Source organism: Andrographis paniculata, unplaced genomic scaffold (genome assembly GCF_009805555.1).
Source record: "Andrographis paniculata isolate CXL003 unplaced genomic scaffold, ASM980555v1 Contig9END, whole genome shotgun sequence".
In the NCBI taxonomy this organism is placed as follows: Eukaryota; Viridiplantae; Streptophyta; class Magnoliopsida; order Lamiales; family Acanthaceae; genus Andrographis; species Andrographis paniculata.
The window spans coordinates 553,385-565,778 of NW_026137639.1; the positions used below are offsets into that span (position 1 = coordinate 553,385).

A 12,394-nucleotide genomic window follows, 5' to 3' on the forward strand; every position below is an offset into this window, starting at 1 on the left:
TAAATATATGCAAAATAACATGTGCAATTTATTGAACCAAGATAGCATTGTCTACAAATCTGTTCACAAATATGGACAACTGGCAAAGATATTTGGATCCATACCTCTATTAATATATTGAAGTAAAATAATAATGAAATGAATTATGCGGGTTGTGGATTTTAGATAAATAATCTAGATGTAATATGTAAAATTGACTTTTAATAAAATATATAAAATAAGTACTACTTCCATGTGAGTTGTACTGGTACTAATTATAAAATTTGTGCTAATCTCAACCCTCGGGAGCTCCACTCCCGGGTAGAATCTCATGAGCCAGCCAATAGCCATGCAAGTAGGGCCCGGCCCACAACAATATTGGCAGGCGGCTGGCCCAGGAGCAGGACTCCCGGGAGCTGCTACCCTAAGATGCACTAACCGATACACTTCACTTCATAAACAAGAGAAACAAACAGAACATTACAATCTCCCAGTGCTACTAAGCTATAGATACTATACAAGTATACAACATATACAAAAAAAACAAATACTCAATTTAGATTCCAACTTCCAAGTATAAATATAAATATATATATATATATAAAATATATGTGGGAAGGTAGCTAATGGTCACTTGGTCAGTTAGTTGTGTGTACCAACAAATCTGTTTGCCTCTTAGCCTCAAGAGCGGATGACATGGATCTTAATTTCTTCGCAATCTCCGTGAACGAGGGCCGAGCTTCAGGATCGGCCGACCAGCACTGCTCCATGAGCTTTCTCCATTTGGGATCACACCACTCTGGAATGGGAGGGCGTAGCGTGTTCTTCACAATGCCTCCTGCATTTGCAACCAGCATGTAATTCTCTTATGTTTGCTATAAGTGTCTAAATTCTTCTAGCTAATTGAACTAATGTATGTATGATAAATGGAAGAACACAAAATTCCCATAATTTAAAGGTTAATGGCAATCTAATAGACAGGTTTTTGTTTCTTGCCTTCTTTAAGCTACTTGAGAAACTACACAACTTTTGTATACAATAATGTCATTTTGATGATTTTATAATTAAAATGTGTTTTTTAATGTCCTGTGTTTGAGAGATTAACTCACCGATGATCGCGCCACAATGCATATTTGCATAAGGTTCTTGTCCAGTGAGAAGCTCCCATAATACTATTCCAAATGAATAAACATCAACCTGTTTAACACAAGATGAAGAGTTAGTTGCTGTTCCTACTGCTACCTGTCCTAACAAAGGGAGACTAACATGAACAAAGATGTTAACGAAACCCCTGACCTTTTCAGATACCCGGGTGGCACTGCCATTCAACAATTCTGGTGCCATCCATGGTAGAGTCCCACGTACACCACCGGATACCAAAGTGTTGCGTTTAATTTTAGATAGTCCAAAATCCCCAACCTAAACAAAGTTAAGGGTCAAATTTTGTTTTCTCAAGATATTCAACTGATAATATATGATATGTTAATCATTCTTCTAAAAAAATAGAAACTCAATTACTTTCGGCATACTTAGCAGCAGTGAAAGCAATTTATATTACATTTCTGAACTGTGGATAATTTCTTCCCAGAATATGTAATCTTCTGTCAATAAAGAGTTTTGTCCAACTTTCATCAGACAATTAACTTTCTTAAATTGACCAAAAGTACCTTGCATACTGGCCGCTGCGGATCGATCAGATTCACCAATAAATTGTCACATTTCAGATCAAAATGGACAATATTTTTTGAGTGCAAATACTCCATGCCAAATGCTGCATCCATGGCAATTATAAGCTTCTTGCCATAATCAAGTGATCTGCATTTGAGTTCAGAAAATCAAGAACAAACTAGGAATGTCACCATTGAAAAATAAAAGTGTAAAGGAGACTTAGTACTTGTCCTTTCTAATTAGAGCAGTCCTAAGCGACCCATTTGCCATGAACTCTGTTACAGTCGCCAATGTTCCGCCTCCACCATCAGGCACCACCCCATAAAATGCAACAACATTGGGATGGTGAAGATTTGATAGAATGCAAGCTTCTCGCCAGAAGTCCTTCGTCTGCAGAGAAGACATAAAAAAGAAATTTGCAAGCTTATAAGATCAATAGTCAGCCATATCTTTAGACATGCAAGAAAAGAACTATGCAAACTACACACCAGCCGTTCCTGCTCGGATGGTTTCCCAGAAAAACAAGCTTTATTTATTCTCTTGATGGCAACATCTGTTCCCCTCCATTTTCCATAGTATACTGTTCCATATGTGCCAGATCCCAACTCCCGTACTTCTTCAAGATCAGCACTTCTTATTATCTGCATGGTTTGCTGATAAGGAAATACTCGAAAACATAAAAATAAAAAATGGAAAACTTGACTGAATATGTTAATCTATTCTGGATCACTTGAAAATCTGGATGGTTCTGGAGTTATAAATAGAAATGATATAGTAATTTCTGAATTTATAAATCAACATAAGCAAGAATAAGTTTCCATGGATTCAGCATGATGCAAACAAATTAATGTGATCATTGTGTTGGTCAAAATCCACCTTCATATATAAAGTGTAAACTAAATAAAACATATCATTAATAAAATTTATGAGCCAGATAAAACTCTTATGAGAATGAAAATATCACTTGCCTGCAGACCATATAGATCTGCTTCCATTTCAGCTATCAATGCTTCACTGAACAATTTATCTTCGCCATTATTAGTCCTGACATCCTGCATCAGTCGAAGGCAATCAGCTAATGTCACACACAGGTGGAGAGATAAGAGAAAGAATAATAAAAATACAAGTACTACCTCAAAATCCAAATTCTGTAAAACACACTTTGCGTCTGGGGAAGGGGGAGACAAAACTTGTGTTTTGGCAGGATGTGGTGTGTCCGAGACAGCTTCGGATGGAGGCTGGGTAGATGATATATTATGGTTTTTAACCGGCTTCTGTTGGCATTGCAAGGTGAGATCAATCGGTAGATCATCCAACAAATCCGAGTACTTGCTAACACCAAAAGAGTCTGGTTTATCAACGTTACTGGTGCCAGACAACTTATTATTGGGGAGTGAATTTTCTCTCTTGTATGAAACAGAATTACGTGGAGTATTTGTCCTTCTTTCATTAACGACACCTATAGGTTCATCTAGCCTGAGTTCTTCAAAAAAATTATTCGCCACACCCTTAGATGCTTCGTGCAAAAGTTCAGCAACCTCTGCTTGCTCTAGCCCTGAATGATTTAAATGTTTGGCGCTTGCAGAAGATAATTCAGGGTTCAAACCACATGACACTTGAGAGTCTTGTTTTGATGATTTCATGTAAAGAGATGATGGTTCAAAGTTACCATTTTGTAATGCACTTGTGATGCTCTTGGAAACTGCAGGTGACCGATCACAGAAATAAAATTCACCACTGCCGAATGGAGGATTGCTGAAATTCACCTCAGAATTTGAAACACATTCTTTCTCATGAGCTTTCACCTCAAAACTTTGATTTCTCAAATCTTCTTTGCTCAGTTGTTTCTCAACAGCACCATTAACATCCTGGTGGATAACTTCCAGTTTGGTCAAAGCATCAGAGGCTGAAGGGGACTTCTGCAATGTCATTCCAGTAACAGGAATATTTGGTTCTGCATTCAATGCCTCAGTTTGAAGTTGAGTATTGATGAAGCTGACTTTCTCATGCAACTCCACTGGTTTTTTTTCAAAAGCAGCAGCTGGTCCGCAAGAGGATGGTTGAGGTCTTCCCAAATTCAATAATATTGATTGAGGGATGCCTTCTGGAGAAGAGTAAGCTAAAGAATTTCCCTGGTCCTGAATACTTGAATCAGAACACACATGAGGCATCCCATGATTGTAACCAAATGAATCACTGGATACAAACAATGTTCCGCCTAAATTATCAGGCTGAGGAAGAGGATTCTCAATATCTAATGTCCTTTCCATTTTTGCATCCCTTTCCTGAGAGCATAGCTCAAAGATTCCATAGTGCTGCTCCAGTTGATGAGGAGCAACATTTTCTCCTTTCAAGATTGGAATCCTATTATTTGGTAGGATGGCATCATGCTTACCAATTTGATCATGAGAATTTCTTAAATTTACTGCCAACTGAGGAGTAAGATGATGATGAGCAGTGTAGCAGATAGAATCTTCGGGTGGCAGAGATACACGAGGGCTGATACTACCAAGGGAAGAATTGTTTCGGTGCGCTGCCATCTTGGCATTCTTCATATCTTCTCGCCGCATGACTTCAGGAGGCAATGAAGGAGACCTAATCAATTTCTGGGACCCATCAAAAGTTTCAATCAAAACAGGTACACCAGGGGGATCCCGATCCTTCATTTCAACAGGATCCATTGGCAAGGGGACATTGTTAGCATATCTTACATTAGGTTCACCACTTGGCACCAAATGACCCATCTCATTTTCATAAGGTAGCCCACTGTAGAAGTTCAGGGGAGCAGAATCAGAGCTACCAACACCATTTACCAGAGTTCCATCTACACCGCTTGCACCAAAAGCATACTTGCAATCAACATTCTTCTGCAGGAGATAGCTGGCATCATGTGCATACAAGCCTTCACATTCGCTTAGAGGAATCAAAAAAATACGCAGTCGTTGAGAACCATCGAGCTTTTCAGCCGCTGAATACTCGTCAATCATATTTTTCAAATCCTCATCGCAAGAAACAGATATAAGGGCATCAAGATCCTCCCCTGGAAGCTGGTATTTAATTAGGTGAGGCTGATTGCACATTCCAGCTGTTTTCTTCAGTAGTTCCTCCCACGAAATATTCTTGGGGATGGAGATAATGTGTGTCTCACCTCCCATATATTTGAGTTTTCCATCACCCTGACGAGGCAATATTTTCCCTCCAAAACTGCAAAGAAGCTTCACTTTCTCAGATCGACAAGAGTTAGAAACTCCCGGCATTAACGAATTCAAAGATCTAGAGGAATCAGATTCTCTTAACAGTGGAGCATTTGACACTAAACAGGCCTGGTGGCTACATACTTTTGCAGCAGATGTATTGGGTTTATGCCCATTGGCTTCAATATCCTGGTAATTCATGCTTCCCTTACTCATGTAAACCCCATTATCAGCATGTGCACCACTAGATCCTTCACTCAACGCTGATTCTGTGATGTCAATTCTGCATTCAGAATCCATTCTTCTAAAACCAAGAGCTCGAGGAAGTTCTTCATGAACACATTGGCCATCCTGGACATCAGAAACTCCAATGCTATGTTGATAGACTGGAGTAACGCTTACACCATACACTGGAGTAATAACTGCAGGAGGAGTGTATTCCTGAAGAAAGCCCACAGGGAACTCTTCTCCAGTTTGAACATAGATATTATTATCTACATTTTTCCATGTTGCCACACCACCCCTGAATCCAGTGTCAAATGAATCTTGCCTAGCCCACAGACTACAGAGGCTAGGTGGCTCACCAGCCACAGGTTCAGCTGGATACCTGTTTAGCTGCATTTTGTTCTCACCCTCAAACTCGACTTAATGTTTAATTTCCGTAAGTCGATCCAAAAGAATCGGAAATGCCTTTGGTGTTGACCTTGGAATTCTTATAATTGTACGTAAACCCTAACCTGCAAGCGACAAGCTCAAACATTAATAATGGGAAAAATTTCACTCTGTAACAACTAAAGCAGGTAAAAAAATACCTAGAGTGAAGGAGAGAACAAACCAACTTAACCAATCAACGATCCGTCTCTCGTACTCGTCCTTCCTCCCTAAATCATCATTCTATCTTCACTATCACCAGCAACTATCTGAAATTCGAAAAGATAAAATAACAACAATAAAAATAAATCACAAACATGGAAACACTGGTATAAATAATCCATACTAAAGGAAGTGTTGGATTGAGCTAAAATAATCGATTTCTGAAATAATCACGAGATCGGACGAAGAGCGATCCACCAAATTTCAAAATTCATAGCAGTAAACGCGCAACATTTGCGTGAGCTGAGCACTACTCTACCATAGTTTGATCGATTATAATAAGCCAACATAATCATGCTATGAAAAAACTTACAGAATTAAGTGAAAACGATCCACGAGAACAGAAAACGCATAATACATCAACGCAGGTTCGCTTGCTACACTTTCCTCTCCGGATCGCTGATGTCTCCACGGTTAAAACGCCGAGTGAATGAGAATTCAGGAAAGTGATGCGGAGAAAGCGTGGGTGGCAGACGGAGAAGGTCGTTTACGTGTGCTCCCAGTTCGTTGCCAATATATTAAGGCAACCCAGTGCTCTATGGCCACAGAATTAGGCGGCAGAAAGGGACCCGCCACTTCCACAAAATTGGGCGGCAGAATTCGGGGCCCCACCCAATACCTAAACGGGTCAGCCGTTCAAAAAATAATAGTATTACCTCATTCTTTTATTTTTTATTTCCTTTTGTGTGATTTATTTTGTTACTTATTGAAAAAAATTATATATTTTAAATTTAAATTTAATTATTTATTTATTTTTATCTTAATTTATAATTATTTTTGTTATAAAAAATAAAGGAAGCCAGGTTCACTTGTCATACGTTTGTGATTTGTTTGTCACCCTTTAGGGTGTGTTTGTTAAGGATTTTGGTTGATTTTCACTATTCATCCAATTCTTTTCCTTCAAAAATATCAAATCACAACACCTATTTTTCATTTTTTATATTATACTAAAAATCAAGTTTACATTCAAAACATCACATCAAACCCTATTTATATCACATCATACAACTATTCAAATTCAAAATTTTTACTATTCAAATCACAACTTAAAATCCAAACCCCCAAACAAACACGCCCTTAGTTTATATGATCGAGAGTTTTGTGATTTGTTTGTTAGCCTTAGTTTATATGATCGGGAGTTTACTCAGCACTTTCGGGTAGCGATTTCGTTTTATTTTTTTTGTCATTAACATTTATTTTCATCTTTTTAATAAAAAAGCCAATTTTTTTTAATTTTATTTTTATCCAAAAAGATAAAATTTTATATTTTTATCTATTTTTCTTAAAACATATTATTTCTATGGATTTTTCAATTTTTAACATGTAATTGGAATTAACACTAGTAAAATTGGAGTGGATCATACGCCTTGTAAATTAATTAAGGTTCACGACTTAGATAGGGAATTAAGAATGTAAGACTTGGGAATACAAAATTTACTATTCCCTCCGTCCCAATACCATGTCCACGTTACCATTTCTGTGTGTCCCACGTACCATGTGATTTTTTTTTTTAAAATGATTACATACTTTAATCTTATTTTAATTATTTTAATTTTTTTTAATTTTTTTTTATTTTAATTAAACTAATTAGTTATTTTAATTTTAATTTATAATTATTTATATTATAGGATAATTACTAATACATTCTTAATTATTTACTAATTATATTCCTCGTAAAATACCGTATTTACTGTGTAACAGACACGATATTTGGGACGAAAGGAGTATAATTTTTATTTTTTTTTTGCTTTTTCGGTTTCCACATGCCTGCAAATTAGGGCATGTAGCAGGCAAGATTTTGTCGGTTTACTTTATAATTACGAGTTTACATTCGTACCGTTAAATTATCTTTTAGGAAATTCAAGAATACAAATCTTACTTCTTTAAAGTATTGAGTTTGTTGTCGTCGGTTGAGCCTAAATTTAATATTCTTTTTTTTAAAAAAGAAAAAATGCATTAAGTTTGTTATCTCTATCTATTTATTTATTTATTTTAAATACATTGAGTTTGTTATCACATCTAACATCTTAGAATTTGTTTGTTTTTATGTTTGATGCTCCAGTGATCTCAAATGGGGCGGGTTAGCCCCGGAGTTACCCTGGATCCGATTTTAATGGAAAGGGTTCGGATTTAAAAAATTTGGTTCGGGGTGAATTGACGAATTTTGAATTTTAGATCCGGTCGGGTTCGGACGGGTTACGAGTTTTACTATAAACCCACCTCACTCCGAACCTGGACTCGAACCCGAATATTTAATAATGCATTTGTTTCTTCTACAATTGTTTTATAATTGGGACTACTGACGGCCTTACTATGAACTATTGTCAATATTTGATTATTCTTAAATTATTTTTAAAAAAATTTATTTTATTCTTTTCTTAAAAAAAAAAAAAAAAACGGATTTGTCAGGTTGGACCCGAACCCGAAGGGTTCGGGGCTGGGCGGGGCGGGATGGGTCCTGGGGCTTGCAAAATTCATTCCGAACCCGCCCCGACATCTAGATGCTCTCTGTGACATTTACTTAACATTAAAAATATTATTATATTTGTATAATTTTTTGTACAAATATATTTCTATTAGTTTTATAAGATACTAATGAAAATAATTTTACAATTTTTTTCTAATTTGTACTATTATTTTGATATAATAATTAATATTCAAATATCAACACGTAGTATAATATTTTATAAAATAAAAGTATTTTTTGGTATTAATATTATATAATTAATAGTTCAAAATAAAAATAATTTTATTATTTATATAAATTACTATGAGTTGTTTATTTAATCAAAAAAATTTAATACAATTTTCAATATATATAATATTTATATTATATTTTTTAACAAAATAATAATTCAAGGTAAATAAAACAAAAAAAAACCTCAAACTAAAACACTAAACAAACAATTGTTACTTTTTTTTTAATAATAAAAAATACAAAATTGTAATATTTTTTTTATTTAAAAAGGGAACTAAAAATATTTTTTTATGATAATTTTAAAAAATGATTACAAATTTGTATGATGAGAGAGTAACTATTTTAATTATTATTAAAAAAAAATGTGACATAATTATTTAGACGAAAAAAATAATATACTTCATATTAAAATTGTTCGAAAAAATCAGTTAAACTATGTTGATTTTTTAATAAACAAAATATTTAAAATATACATTATGATTATATATCAAAAACAAACTAAATATATATTCGACATATATAATATTCAAAATAAAAAAAAAACTAAATTATTAAGTCTAATATTTTTTCTGTTATAAAAAATATATGCTCATTATAATTTTTTTTTTTTTTAATTATAGATTAAGCTTGTTTTTCTTTAAGCAAAAATTTATACTATTTAAAGAAAAATGACAAAATATAAATACCATATTAAAATTTATGTCAAAAAGTAAACGAGCTCGTGCGAAAGGAGTATTATTAGGATGTGTTTGTTTGGAGTTTGGATTTTGAGTTAGAATTTGAATAGTAAAAATTTTGAATTTGAATAATTGTACGATGCGATATAAACAGACGTTGATGTAATGTTTTGAATGTAAAATTGATTTTTTAGTATAATATAAAAAATAAAAAATAAATATTTAATTTGATATTTTTTACGAAAAAAAATTGTATGAATAGTATAAATCCCAAACAAACACACCGAAAATACAAATGCCAACTACACAACCGAAATAAGCAGGCACCGGCCAGCCCAGTTTACTTCAATACACAATCACGTGATCTTCACGTGCAACAATTAGCGCGTGCGAGAATCAAGATACCAACCATGGCTACGGCCCCAAAAAGAGCCCAATTTAAGAAGGTGACGTGGCAACTCATTCACAGATATTTTCCCCTCAAAAAAACTGCGCTGATACAGAATCTGCACTGCATATATATACAAAACAAAACTCCCTTTCCCTTCAGGTTTGTTTCTCTCTCCAGGGTTTTTAGGGTTTCCAATTTCCGCCAGGAGGAGGCAAAGGCTTAAGCATGGACAGATATCAGAAGGTGGAGAAGCCGAAGCCGAAGCCGGAATCTCCGGTGAACGAGAATGAGATCCGCATTACTTCGCAGGGTTTGGTGCGAAACTATATCACCTATGCCACCACCCTTCTTCAGGTGCCAGGCCAGATCATTTTACTTGCTATGGTTCTCATTATCGCTGTTCGTGACAATGTAACTGTTGTAGTTTGTTTCTCGTGCTTTTTTTGTGGCGGTTTTTTTTTTGTTTTTTTGGGCTTGACTCAGTTGTTTGCCAGTGCGGTTGCTTTTGATTTGTGAACTCTTGGTATTTTTTGGAAGCATTGTGTGGATTTTGTATGTTTTATATTTCTTTCGTAGTCGATTGATTTTATTCGTTTCTAGGCTTTTATTTCTGTTCTGAAACTACGATTTTGTTAGTTCTTGATAGTTTGTTTACAGTATCTTTTAGTAGATTTGTGTGATTTCTACACATTGCCAACTCGTGATCTATGGAAGTAATCTTTATGATATTTCTAGATTTGTATCCTTCAGCGACTATTGATTTGTAATATGTTAGCATATTTTGGAAGGAATTTATGGATTCTGTACCTTCTTTCCCCATAAATCATTTTCACCTTTAGGCCTTTAGATCTGTTTCCAAAGCAATAATTCTGTAAATGATCTGATGCTTCATATCCAGTATCTATCAGTAGATTGTATACATTATGGCACTCTGTTGGTTTCTTGTTTAGGAGAGACGTGTGAGAGAGATTGTCCTGAAAGCAATGGGCCAGGCAATAAACAAGGCAGTGTCTATTGCAGAGATCACAAAGGTTTCTATGTAATCCGTTTCGTAGTATCCTTTAATGTCAGTCTCAGCACCAGGCCCAGGGCTAATTAAGTTTTTATTTCAATAGAGAAGAGTTCCTCGACTACATCAGGACACTGCCATTAATTCTGTGAGCATAACTGATACCTTTGAGCCCATTGAAGAAGGCCTTCAGATGTAAGTTTAGACTGTGCCCTTACGCAAAACATGTACAGTCATGCCCCTCTTCTTTCCTTGTGGAGCAGACAGTCATGTCTTGCTCGATCCTAAGCATGCACAGCCATGCTAAATAGTTGAATGAGCACATTGTGTATAAAGAAAGTTTGTTTTGGTGATGTAAACTTTATTGTGCACTTACTACAGTGTGGAGCAGACTCGCCATGTTTCGATGGTCACAATCACCTTATCTACCAAGGAGCTTAACAAAAATTCTCCAGGGTATGTTAAAGGATTGACATACACTCAGTTTCTACTTTCTACAATCTGTTATTTCACAATGTTGAAATATTTAAGTTATCCACTTCTTTATTTATTGCAGCTTCTCTCATAGGCTACTTTGATAATTGACTCACTCCAGTTTGTTACGGCTATTCATATTCAATGCAGGTATCAAGCTCCATCCAATGTGGATCAAACTAAACAACAACAGTACAACTACCCACCACAACAAAAGTTACCACCAAGACAAGTTGGTCCTCCAGTTCAGAACCCTGGGAGAGGTAAAGTAAAAATGACTAAAATTTGAATTCATTGTTCTGATTTCTATCCACTTGTAAATTTAACTAAGAATTGGGTTGCCTTTAAATGTCATCTTGGTTTTTAGGTTCATATGGTGGAAGGGGAAGAGGCTTTGGAAGAGGGAGGGGACGAGGTTGGAGCAGAGGTGGATATGGAAACTACCAAGGTATTTCATTCCAAATCTAAATATTACATCAAGTGAGAATTGAGTTATACTTTATACATGTCTATTTGCATGTCTTTGTTTTGCTTAAGTCTAAGTGAGCAACTGGCTATACTTATATATATATATCCAAGGCCTCTATTATTGAACAGCCAAAAACATTTCTTTCCACATTATAACAGATTCCATGATTCTTTTTGACAGAAAATGGAGGGTATTCGCGTGGCTATTCTGGTGGCGATTATCCTAATTGGGGCAGGGGCAATGGTCGTGGGGGTTGGGGCTATCGTGGTTAGTATCATCTTTTATCTTGTCATCTCTCAAACAGTACAGTGTCTGATTTAAGTAATTCACTTGTTATGCTGTCCGAGCATGCTTCACTTTATTTAGGATCAGACACATGGTTATTATACTGTATTTTACTCATTGTGCTCATCGCTAAGGGCAGATTTGAATCACGAGGATCTCCCAGCCCTGCATCTTGTATGTTCAAAATTAATGGCCATCTGTTATTGACAGGAGCTGGATATGGACGAGGTAGAGGTGGAGTTGGCAGAGGGTATGGACGTGGGCGTGGAAGGATGATGGGTCCCTGGAGGGGAGGTGGCAACCACATGTAATCAGGAATTGGCTCAAAGGTAGCTCGCTTTACTTGGCTCCCGGGTGTTCGTACTCTGCTCAAGGTTTGTTTACAATTTCTTCATGAAACTGCAGCCTCTTTTTAAAATCAAGGTTTGTTTGTTGGCAGCAGCCAGCTGCTTTGGGTTTTTTTGTTTTTATATGTGGGCAAGCTTTGTTTTCGAACAAATTATTCAATATAGAGCCAAGAACAAGCAAAATCAATTTCTGAACACATGCTATAACACTCTCATCCCTTTAATACCCCTCGTCAATATTTCATTCTATTATAAAAATTTAATTGTTTGATTTTACGTTTTGTGCCAAAAGTCTGTAAACAATCATACATTTTTTAATAGATAAAATTG

The 12,394-nt window shown here is 35.6% G+C and overlaps 2 protein-coding genes across 2 annotated transcripts; one reads left to right on the forward strand and one right to left on the reverse strand.

Annotated features, from left to right (window-relative positions):
- Positions 1-409: 409 nt before the first annotated feature.
- On the reverse strand, positions 410-6,208 carry LOC127244179 (uncharacterized). The gene is made up of 10 exons (XM_051264592.1): positions 6,028-6,208; positions 5,654-5,761; positions 2,781-5,578; positions 2,616-2,699; positions 2,136-2,288; positions 1,874-2,037; positions 1,647-1,794; positions 1,276-1,398; positions 1,089-1,176; positions 410-817 (listed from the first exon to the last, which is right to left on the reverse strand). The coding sequence occupies exons 3-10, from the start codon at positions 5,460-5,462 to the stop codon at positions 618-620; spliced, it is 3,642 nt and encodes a 1,213-aa protein (XP_051120549.1). The 5' UTR covers positions 5,463-5,578; positions 5,654-5,761; positions 6,028-6,208; the 3' UTR covers positions 410-617.
- A 3,387-nt stretch (positions 6,209-9,595) lies between these two features.
- On the forward strand, positions 9,596-12,358 carry LOC127244177 (uncharacterized). Its single transcript, XM_051264590.1, has 8 exons — positions 9,596-9,834; positions 10,431-10,511; positions 10,596-10,684; positions 10,871-10,945; positions 11,114-11,226; positions 11,331-11,411; positions 11,613-11,699; positions 11,928-12,358. Exons 1-8 carry the CDS (start codon positions 9,706-9,708, stop codon positions 12,026-12,028), a joined length of 756 nt encoding a protein of 251 aa, XP_051120547.1. The 5' UTR covers positions 9,596-9,705; the 3' UTR covers positions 12,029-12,358.
- Positions 12,359-12,394: the final 36 nt, after the last annotated feature.

Bases quoted from the DNA above. Each gene is read 5' to 3' on its own strand.
- LOC127244179 (XM_051264592.1), bottom strand. From the start codon at position 5,462: ATGCAGCTAAACAGGTATCCAGCTGAACCTGTGGCTGGTGAGCCACCT. The intron at 2,700-2,780 runs GTAGTACTTGTA...CGACTGATGCAG, and splicing joins TACAGAATTTGGATTTTGAG to GATGTCAGGACTAATAATGG. The intron at 818-1,088 runs GTGAGTTAATCT...TTGCAAATGCAG, and splicing joins GCATTGTGGCGCGATCATCG to GAGGCATTGTGAAGAACACG.
- LOC127244177 (XM_051264590.1), top strand. From the start codon at position 9,706: ATGGACAGATATCAGAAGGTGGAGAAGCCGAAGCCGAAGCCGGAATCT. The intron at 10,512-10,595 runs GTTTCTATGTAA...TTATTTCAATAG, and splicing joins CTATTGCAGAGATCACAAAG to AGAAGAGTTCCTCGACTACA. The intron at 11,700-11,927 runs GTTAGTATCATC...TGTTATTGACAG, and splicing joins TGGGGGTTGGGGCTATCGTG to GAGCTGGATATGGACGAGGT.